Source organism: Eschscholzia californica, unplaced genomic scaffold (genome assembly GCF_041429995.1).
Source record: "Eschscholzia californica isolate CP2 unplaced genomic scaffold, dmEscCali1.0.p SCAF_1, whole genome shotgun sequence".
NCBI classification, from domain to species: Eukaryota; Viridiplantae; Streptophyta; class Magnoliopsida; order Ranunculales; family Papaveraceae; genus Eschscholzia; species Eschscholzia californica.
In genome coordinates, this window is record NW_028238198.1 from 50,116,076 (window position 1) to 50,132,654 (window position 16,579).

A 16,579-nucleotide genomic window follows, 5' to 3' on the forward strand; every position below is an offset into this window, starting at 1 on the left:
TTTTTCCCAACGACCTTTATAATAACCCTAAGTATAGGTAAAAACCGTCGCCAAATATCCCCTCCTTGGCAGTGATGTTCTATCGTAAAATAAACTCTATTCGAGAAAGCGAAGAGACAAGGGAGACCTTCTAATTTAGTTTGTGTTCCACAGGACTTTCTTTATAATAATCTGTCGGTTGTGAGGAATTGACCATTGTTTAGTTGATTTTGTAACCATTTTTTCGGAACAACTACATTTGAAAGTCATCTACATTATTTTATATTAAAATCCGATCTCAACATCTGATATTGAGGCTCTGTCTAATGACCATAACGCCATAAACAACGCTTAATAGGTTTGTACTCGAGATATGCTTTGATTATATTTGGGTAGTCGCCTGCGCATCATGAAACATTTTTTAGGTGGATAGTAGTTGCAGTATTCAGGTCCATATGTTACTCAGGACAAACTATCGTATGAACACACTTGTCCAACCATTATCATCTCCACACCTACATACACTTACAAGGAAACAAATAACATATTATATCTAAAACATATTTCAAAAGAGCAGAGGAAAATGGGTGAATTACTGAAACCCCCATCTTTTCATCAGATTTAACAGAATTACGTCGTTAGAGAGAGTTTATTTAGTGAAAGGCCCATTTGTTAAACAACTCCACGTTTTCTAGGACCAAATGGTTGGGGCGCCTTCGAGCAAATACGCTGGGGCGCTTATAACGCCGACCCTTTCTACTCCATGCGAGTATGCGACCAGCATCTTGGATTTTGAAATCGATAGGAAACCAGGTAGTTCAAAATCGAAACCCTACCAGTACTCTCTCTCTCTCTCCATTCGGTTTGTGTGAAACCCCATGAAAGCATCTCTCTATCTCTAATAGGGTTGGGTGAAACCCCTACCAGGTACTACTCTCTCTCTCGGTTTTGGGATTGTTAGGATAAGCTAGGGTTTTAATATATAGGATAAGCTGGTTCGTTTTTCTCTCTCTCTCCATTCGAACTCGAACTATGGTTGTTTTAATGGAGTAATTTCTTGTTTAGAAATTACTAGGGTACTTCATTGAATCAGTGAATAGGAAATTTCTTGATAAGCTAGGGTAATTTACTTGATTTATCTTGAAATTGGAACTCCACTGAACAAGTTTTTTTTATTTTCTTGATTTGCCTAAAATGTAATGATTTGTTTGATTTTGTTTAAAACTCCATTGAATCAATAAATTGAAGCTTGGTTTTGGTGAAATTTGCTTGATTTGCCTAAAATGTATTGATTTGTTTGAATTATCTCTGTTTAGAACTCCATTGAACTCCATTGAATGAGTAAATTGATGCTTCATTTACAATGTTAATATGTAGTTTTAGGGCACCAAAGTCATATAAGATACTTAAATGAAACCCTGTACTAGAGACCCTTATGTTTTTTCCCGTGAGCTTTCAACCTTTCGCCCTACTTCGAAAAAAACGAGAGATCGAAGAGAGAGAGAGGAAGTTGCCGACGTATAAACCTTTAAAAACGCGAGATGAAGCCCGAGGTTAGTGTTCTTCGACCTTTTTTGCTGGTTTAATCCTTAATCGATCTTCATATTACATCTTCTAAGTTTACTTTCTTGATTACAATTCTGTTTGTACATATTAGGGATTTTCTAGAGTTTAGGGTTTTAGTAGTAAATAATAGTTTATTGATTTATAATCACTTGAGAATGATATGCGAAATTCGAATATCAACTACACTTTTTTTCTATATTATCCTTTATGAATTGTGTTGTTTGTATTATCTTTTCCATTGCGGTAGTTGTATTATCTTTTGTATCCTGCCTTACCTTTGCAGTGGCCCCATTTCTGAATTGTTCCCCATTTCTAAATTCGAATTTAGAAATGGGGAAAATAGCATACTCTGCACTTTTGATTTTAAATCGTTTAACTTACTCTACGAAATTCAAAATTGGGCTCTGAAGCAATTATCAAATTACAGGTTCTGGAGTTTTAATTGACTCCTGCTTTTCATCTAACATTGGCTAGGTTACAGCGAAGGAGGCCAACTAAAATCGTTTGATTCTAAGGTCTAGTGAGCTTTTCTTTATGAATTCATTACCACTATTATACCCATTAACATGCTCCTTTATAAGACGATGCACCGACTGCTCTAGTGCTCTCCTAGGCTTTGCTCGAATATCAAGATAGACATGATTATGTCAAAGTAGATCAAAATCAGTTTAAAGTTAAGTTTCGATTTGAGATTTATTATAGAGGACTCTTATCAGCAGAAAGTAGATGGACTATGTGAACTTGTGAAGTTGAGCGAGAAATTGTTTCTCTTCAATCACCATAATCTTCAAGTAAACTCCGATATGTTTTGATTGAAAAATGGTATGCTCTGATTTTTAACTTCTACACAGGGCTGTTTATGAAATTTGGGCAAAGATTATTGAATATATGAACACTGAAACGTGCCTTTCTTGAATCAATCGCTTTGTTTCTCTTCTGTTTTTTTTTCAAGGATCATAACCGAATCATTTCTGGAATAACCTGTTCAATTCTTAAATCTCAGGTTTTTCCTTTGATTTGTTTTACTAAATTGCATAAAAACCTAAACATTGACCATCATAGTTTCTTTTACTTGGAAGAACAAGATCTTCTAATTGATTTTCTTGATAGTACCGATAAAGTCTTGACTCTTGGCTTTTGACTATCACTTTTTCCATATAAAGCTGTTGTTGTCTTCCTTTCTTGCAACTAATTAAGCGTAGCTATCATTACTAGAAGACATGTTGCTTTCTTGTCCTATCACTTACTTGTTATATCATTATATTAAAGAAGTTTCGATATTACCTTATGCAAGTACTTATTCTATTTGTCCACCAATAATTAAGGGAAGGATTCCACAATCCTGGGGATTGATGCTTAAGACATGGTACCCAATAATTGATTTTTTCTTATTTACACTACTGCACCTGCTTCATAATAGTGATGCGTAAGAACCTTCAATGTGCTATGTAGTACATTGCTCCATCAATATTCGAGGGAGAATTATACATTTGTCCATTGTGATGCTTAAGAATTGAAACTTTAATGTGGTATACCACATTGTTCCATCAACATTCGACAGAAAGATTATACATTTGCCGGTTGTGATGCTTGAGAAATGGAACCTCAATGTGGTATCCCACATTGTTTCGTCGATATTCGAGAGAAAGATTTTACATTTGCTGGTTGTGATGGTTGAGAAATGGAACCTTAATGTGGTATACCACATTGTTCCATCGATATTTTCGCGAAGGATTATATATTATACCACTTGTTTTGTCGATATTCGAGAGAAAGATTTTACATTTGCTGGTTGTGATGGTTGAGAAATGGAACCTTAATGTGGTATACCACATTGTTCCATCGATATTTTCGCGAAGGATTATATATTTGTCGGTTGTGATGCCTAAGAAATGGAACTTTAATGTGGTATACCACATTGTTCCATCGGTATTTTCGGGATGGATTTACATTTGTTGGCTGTGATGCTTAAGAAATGGAAAATTAATGTGGTAAGCCACATTGTTCCATCAATATTTTCGGGAAGGAATATACATTTGTCCGCTGTGATGCCTAAGAAATGGAACTTTAATGTGGTATACCACATTGTTCAATCAATATTTTCGAGAAGGATTATACATTTGTCGGTCGTGATGCCTAAGATACAGATCTTAAATGTGGTATATCACATTGTTCTATCAGTATTTTCGAGAAGGATTACAGATTTGCCGGTTGTGATGCCTAAATAATGGAACTTTAATGTGGTATACCACATTGTTCCATGAATAATTTCGAGAAGGATTATACATTTGTCGGTTGTGATGCCTAAGAAATGGAACTTCAATGAGGTATACCACATTGTTCCATGTGTATTTTTGGGAAGAAATAAATATTTGTCGGTTGTGATGCCTAAGAAATGGAAGTACAATGTGGGTCACCATATTTTTCCATCAATATTCTTGGGATGGATTATACATTTGTCGGTTTTGTCTGAATTTAAGGGGTCACGATCCGTTTGTTAGGAGTTGAATTTAAGGGGTCACGATCCGTTTGTTCCGGTCCATTTGTGGGTCTCGGACACCGAAAGCTTTACGAGGACTCAGGTGTAAAAGTAACCCTAAGTTGTAGCATCTGTCGCAGTTATTCATTGGTTAACTGCTTCAATCGGAATTGGCAATTTAGTTTGCACTTGAAAGATTTAGGAGAAATCTCATGACATCTTTGTAGATTTTCTTCTCGACCTTTGCTGCAAAGTTTCAAAATTCGGATCTGTGTTTTCAAGTTTTATAGTTGGAATGTTTTGTATCGTGATTGATTAGTTACTTTTTATGAGAACCCAAATGCTATTTTGATATCTGCATAGCTCAATCAGATTTGCAGCTGAGAACACTAGTGTAATACTATATTTTATCCTGTAATTCAAATAGTTCTACCAGTGGGTATTGATGCTTACTATTATGATCATCTACAAGTTTTTTAGTTGGTACTAACAATGCTGTGGTGGTTCGAATGATGCTTACTATTATGATCATGGACAATACCCTACCATCAATAATTGTGGAATGCCTAATAGCCGTAAAGATTACACATTTGTCATCTTCAGTTAAAAAACATTTGTGAAATCTGAAAAGAATCAGTTTGTACAATAGTTTTACAAGAGCATCTGTGAGGGGTTTGCATCTTAAGTTCGGAATTAGAACTGGAGATTGGTTCGTTGCTAAGGCAATCTGATTCGTAAACACAATTAATGCTTCGATCATTTACAATCATCATTCCAGACAAGAACAAGCTTAGCTTCTAATATCTCTTCTATAATGGAGAGTCAGTGAGCTTATACATGTTTTTTTTTGTATTAGCCTTCAAGAAGGATTCACTGAATTAAGTTCTCTCAGGCCTGGGAAATTAGATTTTGGTATTCACGGAGCAATTAATCTCTCTTAGATTAGAGAATAAATTAGACTGTAGTATAAAAGGCTTCATGAATAAACTCCAGATTTATTGATTTCAACTTTATTGTTGTCTCATGTTTCAACATTGAGATTTGACATCGAAATCAGATTTTGACTTGAGATGTAAAATTGATTTCTCTTAAGGTAATCAAGCAAAAATCTGTTTTTCCTAATGGCGAAAATCATGTCGGCCTAGTGTTTACTTTCTTTTTCTATTTCGAACAAAAAAACAGTGAAGGAGAAAGAAGGCTAGTCAATTTCCTCCAGATTGCTTGATTACATTACAATTTAGAAGTACTTTTAGTTTTTGATTCACTTTTCCTCAATAGTCTATTTGGCAGTTGCACTTGAAAATTTGTAGAGAATTGTCCAGGCTGCAAAGATGCAAATACTGGAATCAGTTTGTTTTTCAGTTTTCATAGCTGGAATTTTCAAGAAAACCAGCGAGTTCAGCTTGCATTTTGTCAACGAGAACTTCGAAGATTATTTTTCTTATTTGATTGCCAAGATGTTGAAGATGATTATTGAGGTGAAAGAGGGAGAGAGGAAGGCTAGAAAGGTGAGTTCTCTTTCTACTTGAATCATATTACCTAAATAAGCTCATATTAATGGTATAGTATCTGCAGCTTGTTTCTCACGTCACTACTAGTTAAATAATATCGATAGTGCATGTTGTATCGAAGAAATAATGTTTTCCAGTTTTTTTTTTCAATTGCTTGAGGTTAGGATACATGCCTTGGGATATTGGTAATTCATCACTCATAAAATAAATGGTCTGGCCTATAAGTTTCTCCTCAGGAAACTCCACTACGAGGTTTGCTTGTAAGTTTGGAAGTTTGAATTGAAATTTATTTCGTCACTAAGCCATTCTGATTTCTAAATAGAAGAACTAATTGCTCGAGACGGGTAATGATCTATTTAGATCGTGAATATAAGAATTATACTAGCTCTAAGCCTCTAGCTGCTTAACAATAATATGTTACATTGCGATAGCTGGCCCCTTATACTGAGACTACCCTAACTAAATATTTTTTCTGTAGTCGCTTTGGATTCCCTTTGTTCTTTTCTGTAACCGACATGCTTCAATCACTTGCGGTAATCCTTCCAAACAAGCACAAGCTCTCTTTAATTACATGTCACAAAGCTTATCCAGGTGTAAGCAATCACATTAGTTGATGAAGTCTGCTTCTTTTTAAATTCTACTTTTAGATAATTATTGCAAAATCCATTTTGATTATTTGCTGTTTTGTGTTTCTCAATATTTATTAACCCTACTTTATTGTTTCAACTAGACTTATAGTGAGAGGGCAGGGTTTCAGCCTTAACCAGGTTGTTTGTCCGAATCCTTCGCAGTCGCGGTCACCGGGAAGCCTTATCGAGACTGTATCTGCATAGATCGGCAAATAAACTCAGTGAGGCTTGGGTGTAAAAATTCACCCAAGTTGTAGTCAACACAAATAACTTGAAATATTGACCAGACATCTAATGCCTACTTGCAGTTATTCATCAATTAACCGCTTGAACAAGAATGCCCGATCTCAGTTTGCTTTTGAAAGATTGAGTGAAATTGATAGAGCATCTTCGTGGAATTGGCAGAGCATCCAATTTATTAACTCTACTCTTAGTTATTAGTTTTTCAGTTTTATAGTTGGATATCTTATGACGTAATGGATTAGTTATTTCTAAAGAAAAAGTGAAGAGTTCATATAACATTTGACAAAATATGATACTTTTCTAATATTGAATTGCAGGATAACATGATTATTGAGGTGAAGGAGGGAATTGGATGGTTAAAAAGGCGAGCTTCGTTTAAAAATTGCAGGTAGTTCTCTTTCTAGTTAAACATGTCAGTCGTATAGTATCTGCAGTTGCTCTCTCATCACTTATCACTATTAGTTACATAATGTCTATAGTCATCAATGACACATAAAAAACTCTGCCCGAGTATATTGAAACTTTGGTGGTTATTTTGTTTTCTATTTCATGGTATTGTCTGAGACCGTCATAAACATATTAATGTGCCAAGACATTAGTATGAAAGATGCAAACGACCTGTCAAAAGCTAAAACACCTTTTAGGAAAATTGAGGAACCGTACATAATAGTCTAGCAGACTGTCGGCACAAAATTGAACTGACACTAAGGCACACAATCATTTTTCCTATGCACAATGGATGCAATACAGACTTGCTGATTTAGTAACCGTGGAAGTATTTTTTAAGCTATCATTATATTAGTTAATAAATTATAGAAGTAGCGCGGAGGTGAAATTATCTTCATATTTTTCGGTAGCAAAATTTATTTTTATGACTCGGAGTCTATCGGCCTCCATCAAACAAAAATCCTACTTATATCCCTGCTTGGTAGTGTGTGACTGTATGTGTGGTGAAAATGGTGGGCGTGTGTTTGGTGGTTTGGCGATGAAGTGGTGGAGGTAGCGACGGAACTATGATTCCGAGGAGGCTGATATATATATATATATATATATATATATACATTCAAGACTGTTTACATAAGTATTTTTTTAAGCTCTATTTAAACTCATTTTTTTCTGGAATACAAACAACAACATAAATATTAGATATAATCGCAATAATTGCAATCACATACTATCTCTATAAAGTATAAGCTTTTAAGATTATTAGACTACAAGGATCGAGATCCGAAGATCTCAAATATCAACCTACCACTATATATGAAGATTTAAAATATATTATTTAGTTATCTTGTACATCATCTTGTCCTTTTACGGTAGGTTTAGCACAAGATTTCATTTAGTCGTGATTTTGCAGATGAAGAACATCTTCTTCCTCGTCAAATCCTCCTCTTTCTTCATCTGTTGTTAACAAAAAAACCCTAAATATTACAGAAAAACAGGAGGGGTAGAATGAAAATGATCAAGTTGATCAAGTTTCTGGAAAGGATTTGGTTGATTTGAGTTTAGGTTGACAAAAGATCCAGTTAAAATGCTTCCAAGTGATGTTACTCTGATGGAAAGTTAGTTACTCTTCAACTCAGTAATGTCCCTACAAATTTAAATTCATCATCTTCTTCAATATACGCATCTTAGTCCTCATTATTATTAGTTTCTAATCTAGAAGAACAATCAAGGTTTCATTAGATTCAAATCCAAAATTAATGAGTCAAATTAATCTAAACTGAAATCCATCAAGAGAAAGATTAGCAATATCAAGACGAGGAGGATCAAACAAAAATGTCAGAGTTGAACGTAGTTCAATGCACAGAGTTCCTGAATAAAATCCAGTTCAAGCCATCGGATTAACAGTGGAGTAGTGGACAGCCCATGAATGAATTCTTCTGTTAAAATTGTGTTCTAAAGCTTTAGAATGAAGTTCCAGTAGCCCAAACTTGAGTAGGTTACGTCACTTTCATACTTCGCCAATCTCCAAAACCCAAGAAATTTCTTATTTGGGTTTTTCAAACTATATGCGGTCTTCTATCACTTGTATGCTCCTTTAATAATCGGTGAGGCTCCATAGAATTCCCAACTCCATCCACATTATATGTTTTGACATCAGCAGTGTATGTGTCACGTTTAATCCATTAATTGATAATTTTTTTCTTATTTAAACTATTGGGGTTTGACATTAGCAGTGTATGTCATGTTTGATCCAATAATTGATATTTTTTCTTATTTAAACTATTACACCTGCTAGTGGGAAGGATTATACGTTTATCGATAGTGATGCTTAAGAAAAGAAACTTTAAATTGGTATATAGTATATTGTTCCATCAATATTCGAGGAAAAATTATACATTTGTCCGTTGTGATGCTTAATAACAGAAACTTTAATGTGGTATATCACATTGTTTCATCAATATTCGAGGGAAAGATTACACATTTGTTGGTTGTGATGCAATAAGAAATAAAACTTTAATATGACATACCATATATTTCCATCAATAATCGAGGGAAGGACTACATATTTGTTAGTTGTGATGCCGAAAAAATGGAACTTTAAGGTGGTATACCACATTGTTCAATCAATATTTTCGGGAAGGATTATACCTTTGTCGGTTGTGATGCCTAAGAACTGGGACTTTAATGTGCATACCACATTGTTCCAATCAATATTTTCGGGAAAGATTATACATTTGTCGTCTGTGATGCCTAAGAAATGGAACTTTAATGTGGTATACCACATTGTTCCACAATATTTTTGGGAAGGATTATACATTTGTCGGTTGTAATGCCTAAGAAATAGAACTTTAATGTGGGATACCACATTGTTTCCATTATTTGCGAGAAGGATTATACATTTGTCGGTTGTAATGCCTAAGAAATGGAACTTTAATTTGGTATACCACATTGTTCCATCAATATTTTTGTGAAGGATTATACATTTGCCCAAGAAATGGAACTTTAATGTGGTATACCACATTATTGCATCAAAATTTTTCAAGAAAGATTTTACATTAGTCGGTTGTGATGCCTTAGGAATGGAACTTCAATGTGGTATAACACATTGTTCCATCAATATTCAAGGGAAGGATTATACATTTGTTGGTTGTAATGCTTGAAAAATGGAACATTAATGTGGTAGATTTCCATCAACATTCGAGGAAAGGTTTAAACATTTGTCGGTTGTGATGCTTGAGAAATGGAATTTTAATGTAGTATACCATATATTTCTATCAACAGTGGAGGACAGAATTATCTGTTTGTCGGTTGTGATGCCTAAGAAATGAAACTTAATGTGGTATACCACATTGTCCCATCAATGTTTACGGGAAGGATTATACATTCGTTGGCTATAATGCTTAATAAATGGAACTTTAATGTGTTATACCATATATTTCAATCAAGAACCGTGGGAAGGATTACACACTTGAGGGTAGTGATGCTTAAGATACGAGAGTGGTATATACCATAGTGTTCCATGAATAATCGAGGGAAAGATTATACGTGTGTCGGTAGCGATGCTTAAGAAATGGAACTATAATATGGTATACCATATTTAACCATCAATAATAGATGAAGGATTATACCTTTGCCGATAGTGATGCTTAAGAAATGAAACTATATATATATATATATATCCCATATATACATATCTCATATTTTGTTTGTTATTCATTATCTCAAAGTAGTATCTTCAATCATCCTATAACCACCCAGCTGTAAGGGGTGTGCATCTTAAGTTTGGAATTAGAACTGGAGATTAGTTTGTCGCCGAGCCAATCTGAATCGTAAATAGAATAATTGAATTTGTGATTCTATTATTGTAGCTTTTAGTGTTAAAGAATGTTCTTATCTTGCGTTACAATTCCAGGATTCTTATACAGGAACTCTACTAGCTCGTCAAGACATGCTTCGATCATTATTTATGACGATCATTCCAGACAAGTCAAAGCTTAGCTCCTAATATCACTTTTATAATGGAGAGCCAGCGCCATATTTCGTCTTCGAGAAGGTTTCACTGAATCAAGTTATCTCAGGCCTGAAATTAGATTGTGACTACAAAAGTTTTCATGAATAACTGCTATATTGTCTATTTCAATTTGTAGTGTTATCTCATGTTTGACAGTAAGATAATGACATCGGAATCAGATTTCGACCATGAAATGTAAATTGATTTCTCTTAGAGGTAATCAAATCTGTTTTTTTATGGCTAGAGAAAATCATGCCAGCCAAGTGTTTGCTTTCTTTTTCGATTTCGAAGAAAAAGACAGTGAAGGAGAAATAAGGCTAGTCAATTCCTCCAGATTTCTTGATTTACATTACAATTTAGAAGTACTTTTATAATTTTTGATTAACTTTTACTCAATACCATTAATTAGAAAATTGGGACTAGAAATCTGGTAGTCTATTTGCAGTTATTAATAGTTTGCACTGGAAAATTGGTAGAGAAATGTGAAGGTTGCAAAGATGCGTACACTGGAATCAGTTTGTTCATCTCGCATTTGCCAACTAGAACTACAAAGATTAATTTTCTGATTTGTTTCCAAGATGTTGAAGATGATTATTGAGGTGAAAGAGGGAGAGAGGAAGGCTAGAAAGGTGAGTTCTCTGTCTAGTTGAATCATATTACCTAGTAAGCTAATATTAATGGTATCCATCACTCGTAAAATAGTGTGGCCCATAAGTTTTCCACTGCGGAACTCCACTACGAGGTTTGCTCATTAGTTTGGAAGTTGGAACTGAAATTTATTTCGTTACCAAGCCTTTCTGATTTCTAAATAGAAGAATAAATTGCTAGAGACGGGTAGTGGTCTATTGAGGTCGTGAATATTCCAATTATATCAACTCTCAGCCTCAAGCTGCTCAACAATACTATGTTACATTATGGTAGCTGGCTCCTCATACTGGGACTAACCTAACCAAATATTTGTTTTTTTACTGTGAACGACATGCTTCAATCATTTGCTGTGACCCTTCCATAGCACAAGCTTATCGCCTAATGTCTCTTTGGTTACAAGTCACGTAGCTTATCCAGGTAGATGCATTCACAATAATTGATGAAGCTGGATTCTTCTTGCGAAATTCTACTTTTACTGATAATTATCCAAAATTCCATTTTTGTTATTTGCTCTTTTGTGTTTTCTAGAAATTTGTTAACTCGACTTTATGGTTTCAAATAGAATTATAGTTAGAGGGGGTGGGGGTTTCAGCCTGAACCAGATTGTGCCTAATCCTTCACAGTCGCGGTCACCGGAAGCCTTATCTAGACTGTACCTGCACAGGTCGGCAAATAAAATCAATGGCGCTCGGGTGTAAAAGTTCATCCAAGTTGTAGTCAACACTAATAACTTGAAATATTGACTAGAGACCTGCCTGCAGTTGTTCATCTTAACCGCTTGAACAAGAATATCCGATCTCAGTTTGCTCTTGAAAGATTGAGTGGAATTGACAAAGCATCTTTATAGATTTTTCTTCTTGAGTTTTGACTACTCCTTTTTGTTAGTTTTTTCAATTTTATAGTTGGACTCCTTATGACGTAATAGATTAGTTATTTCTAAAGAAAAAGTAAAGAGTTCATATAACATCTGACAAAATATGATGCTTTTCTGATATTGAATTGCAGGATAACATGATTATTGAGGTGAAGGAGGGAAGAAATTGGATGGTCAAAAAGGCGAGCTTCGTTTAAAAATGTGCAGGTAATTCTCTTTCTGGTTAAACATATCAGTCGTATAGTATCTGCAGTTTCTCTCTCATCGCTTATCACTATTAGTTACATAGTGTCTAAAAATCGAGGGAACTTTAATGTGGTATAGCAATACAATATATTCCCATCAGTAATCGAGGGAAGGATTATACATATGTGTGTAGTGATGCTGAAGAAACAAAACTTTAACATGGTATACCATATTATTCCATCAAAAATCGAGGCAAGGATTATACAATTGTCAGTTGTGATGCTTAAGAAATGGAATTTTAATGTGGTATACCATATACTTTCATCAATAATCGATGAGAGGATTATACAAATGTGCATAGTGTTGCTTGAGAGATGGACTCAAATGTGGCACACCATATTGTTCCATCAATAATCGAGGGAAGTATTCTACATTTGTCGGCATTGATGGTTAAGCAATGGTTTTAATGTGGTATGCCATATTGTTTCTTCAATAATCAGGGGAATGATTATAAATCTGCGTATAGTGATGCTTAAGAAATGTAACTTCAATGTAGATTCCATATCTTTCAATCCATATCTTCAATTCTTAAGAAACAAAACTTTAATAAGCGTGAGAAATATTATACATATGTGGATAGTGATGCTTAAGAAATAAAGTATTAATAACCGAGTGAAGATTATACATCTGTGGGTCGTATGCTTAAGAATGAAACTTCGATGTGGTATACAATATTGTTCTTACATTAACCGAGGGAAGGATTAAAAATTTGTCGATTGTGATGCTTACTGAATGGAATTTTAATAACTGAGGGAAGGATAGTACATCTTTGGGTAGTGATCCTTAAGAAATAGAACTTGTTGAGTTTGATCATTGATACACTAACAAATATAGTGGTGATTTAAGTGGTGCACGATTTTGCCTACTGAATTCAACTATATTATAATATAGTTATAATATAATAGTTTTCAGTTTTTGTTTCTTGATTTATGCTTTTTTGGTTTGTTGATGCACACGAACATGAACGATAGTTTACGACAGGATACAGAGATTAAGAGATACGTTACTGAACAACCATTGGGATTACACATTTGTTCATATTAATGTGTCGAGACATTAGTATGAAAGATGCAAACGACCTGTCAAAGTGAAAACGCATTTTAGGAAAATTTAGGAACCGTACATGATAGTCTGGTTGACCGTCGGCACAAAATTGAACTGACAGTAAGGCACACAATCATTTTTCCTATGCATAATGGATGCACTTCAGACTCGCTGTCTCATTAGGATTTAGCAACCTTGGAAGTATTTTTTAAGCTATCATTAAATTAATGAATAAATTATAGAAGTAGGGCGGGGGTGCAATTATTTTCATATTTTGCGGTAGTAAAATTTATTTTTGTTACTCAAAGTCTATCGACCTCCATTAACAAAAATCCTACTCATGTCCCGGGTTGGTGGTGTGACTGTGTGTGGTGAAAATGGTGGGCGTGTGTGGTGGTGGCAATGTAGTGGTGGTGGTGGAGGCAAAGACGGAACTACTATTCTGAGGAGGTCGATATATATATATATATATATATATATATATATATATATATATATATATATATATATATGTATGTGTGTGTGTGTGTGTGTGTTTGTGTGTAGTGGTGGTAGAGGCAGAGACTATGCACTTCAAATATTTATTTAAGCTCTATTTTTTTTTTCTGGACAACAAACAACATAAACATTAGGTACAATCGCAATTTGTACAAAAGCATCTGGATTTGTTCCTTGTGTTACCAAATGCCAAAACAAGCGAGAAAATCAAAACATTTTTTCGCCTATTGACCCATTTGGTTGAGATGCTGCATCTTCCATTATAATGTATTAATTGAGCTTGGTGGCAGCTAGTCAGGGGTTGAAAGGTAGTCTTTTCTGTATAACTTGGTTCTTGTAATGTTTGTTATCAGTTGCATATTCATTTGCAATATGTCATCTTACGAATGACTTAACAGTAACGCCTAGGAGGATGAGGAAAGATCATATTCAGACTTATGGATATAGTCATTAGAAAAAGAAGTTATCATAGGATGGTAACAATTGATAGAAAACTTCTGTAGGAACAAAAGAGATCGTTAAGGCTCATATTATGTATGTTGTATCAAGGAGACCATGCCATGGAGGTTGGTCACCCGTTCTTAGCCCATCAGACATTTTAGAAAATATATAATCCGGGGATGTTGGTCCTTCATCATCCTAATGGATTTTATTTTTTGTTGCTTAAGTCGGTTTTCAAAAAAAGAATAAACTGAATTTGTAATTGTTTTGTAAAGCAGCTCTTCTTTATGAAGAAAGTATGCTGCATTGTGGTACCTGATTCTTCATACAGGAGCATCGGTGGCTGATATTTTAGTTAACAAGAGAAAATGAGGCATTCTGACCTTGTGCTTATCTTCACTCTTGATGTTGACAAAGACATCTCAGGAGAAAAAAAGGTTAGTTAATTTGGCCAGATTGTATGATTTACCCTACAACTTGAGCATACTTTTAGGGTTTTTGATCGACTTGTCTTAATACTATTAATATAAACTGTGACTCGAAACTGGATAGTGTATTTTTAGTTATTAATCGGTTGATGGCTTAAATATGAGTAAGCAATTTAGTCTGCACTTGAAAAGTTAAAGAGAATTTACAAGGCGGCAGAGATGCCAACACTAGAACAATCTGTTTTCAACTTTCCTAAATTAAAATTTTAATAAATTTTAATAAATCAAAGAGTTCATCTCGCATTTTAATAAATTTTAATTAAAATTTTAATAAATCAAAGAGTTCATGCTCTACTTTTGCATTCCCAGAAAGGTGAGGCTTCATGTGCAGGTATTTTTGGGTATACTACATTTGTCTGTTGTGATGTTTGAGAAATGCAACCTTAATGTGGTATACTACATTGTTCCATCGATATTTTCGGGAAGGATTATACATTTGTCAATTGTGGTGCTTAAGAAATAGAACTTTAATGTGGTATACCACATTGTTCCATCGATATTTTCGGGAAATATTTTATATTTGTCGGTTGTGATGCCTAAGAAATGGAACTTTAATGTGGTAAACCACATTGTTCCTTCAATATTTTCGGGAGGAAATATACATTTGTCCGCTTTGATACCTAAGAAATGGAATTTTAATGTGGTTTACCACATTGTTCGATCAATATTTTCGAGAAGGTTTACGCATTTGTCGGTTGTGATGTCTAAGAAACGGATCTTAAATGCGGTATATCACATTGTTCAATCAATATTTCCGAGAAGGATTACACATTTGTCGGTTGTGATGCCTAAATATTGAACTTTAATGTGGTATACCACATTGTTCCATGAATAATTTCGAGAAGGATTACACGTTTGTTGGTTGTGATGCCTAAGAAATCGAACTTTAATGTGGTATACAACAATGTTCGATGTGTATTTTTGAGAAGAAATAAATATTTGTCGGTTGTGATGCCTAAGAAATGGAAGTATAATGGGGTTTACCACATTTTTCCATCAATATTTCGGGGATGGATTATACATTTGTCTGTTTTGATACGTTTGAAATGGAACTTTAATGTGGTATACTACATTGTTCCATAATATTCACAGGAAGAATTATACATTTGTCGGTATATTCTCGAGAAGAATTATTAATATGTCAGTTGTGGTGCCTAGGAAATGGAACTTTAATGTGGTATACCGCATTGTTCCATTAAAATTACAGAAGGCTTATACATTTATCTGTTGTGATGCGTAGGAAATGGAACTTTTATGTGGTATACCACATTATGTCATCAATATTTTGTGGAAAGGAATATACATTTATCTGTTGTGATGCCTAAGAAAGGGAAATTTAATGTGGTATATACCACATTGTTCCATCAATATTTTCGGGAAGAATTATACTTTTGTTGGTTGTGATACGTAAGAAATAAAACTTTAACATGGCATACGCATACCCCATTGTTCCATCAATATTCTTGAGAAAGGTTATGACTTATAAATTTTGTGTGATGCCGAAGATATTGAACTCTAATTTTGTATACCACTTTGTTCTATTGATATTTGAGGGAAGGACTATCCATGTGTCAGTTATGTTGGTTAAGAATGGAACTTCAATGTAGTATACCATATGTTTTCATAAATAATTTCGTGAAGGATTATACATTTGTCGATTGTGATGCCTAGGAAATGGAACTTTAATGTAGTCTACCACATTGTTCAATCAATACTTTCAGGAAGGATTATACATTTGTTGGTTTTGATGCTTCAAATGGAACTTTAATTTGGTATACTATATATTTCCTTCAATATTTGAGGAAATGATTATACATTTGTCGGTTGTGATGCTTGAGAAAAGGAACTTTAATGTGGTATACTATATATATATATTCAGTCGGTAATCGAGGGAAGGGTCATATATTTGTTGGTTGTGAGCCTAACAAATGAAACTTTAATGTGGAATACCACATTGCTCCATCAATATTTTCCG

At 34.3% G+C, this 16,579-nt stretch overlaps 1 protein-coding gene across 21 annotated transcripts; it reads left to right on the plus strand.

Moving 5' to 3' along the window:
• Positions 1–746: 746 nt before the first annotated feature.
• On the plus strand, positions 747–14,703 carry LOC147567396 (uncharacterized). 21 transcript variants are annotated; one of them, XM_086654049.1, is made up of 5 exons: positions 747–906; positions 1,973–2,060; positions 5,303–5,532; positions 6,725–6,795; positions 10,267–10,626. In XM_086654049.1, the coding sequence occupies exons 3-5, from the start codon at positions 5,356–5,358 to the stop codon at positions 10,289–10,291; spliced, it is 273 nt and encodes a 90-aa protein (XP_086510175.1). In that variant the 5' UTR covers positions 747–906; positions 1,973–2,060; positions 5,303–5,355; the 3' UTR covers positions 10,292–10,626. The 21 variants fall into 21 exon arrangements, 17 of the variants coding, with proteins under 17 accessions (XP_086510175.1, XP_086510167.1, XP_086510171.1 ...); XM_086654041.1 differs by having other exon boundaries at positions 765–1,532; positions 1,973–2,367; positions 10,280–10,626; XM_086654045.1 differs by having other exon boundaries at positions 765–1,532; positions 5,347–5,532; positions 10,280–10,626.
• The last annotated feature ends 1,876 nt before the right edge of the window (positions 14,704–16,579 follow it).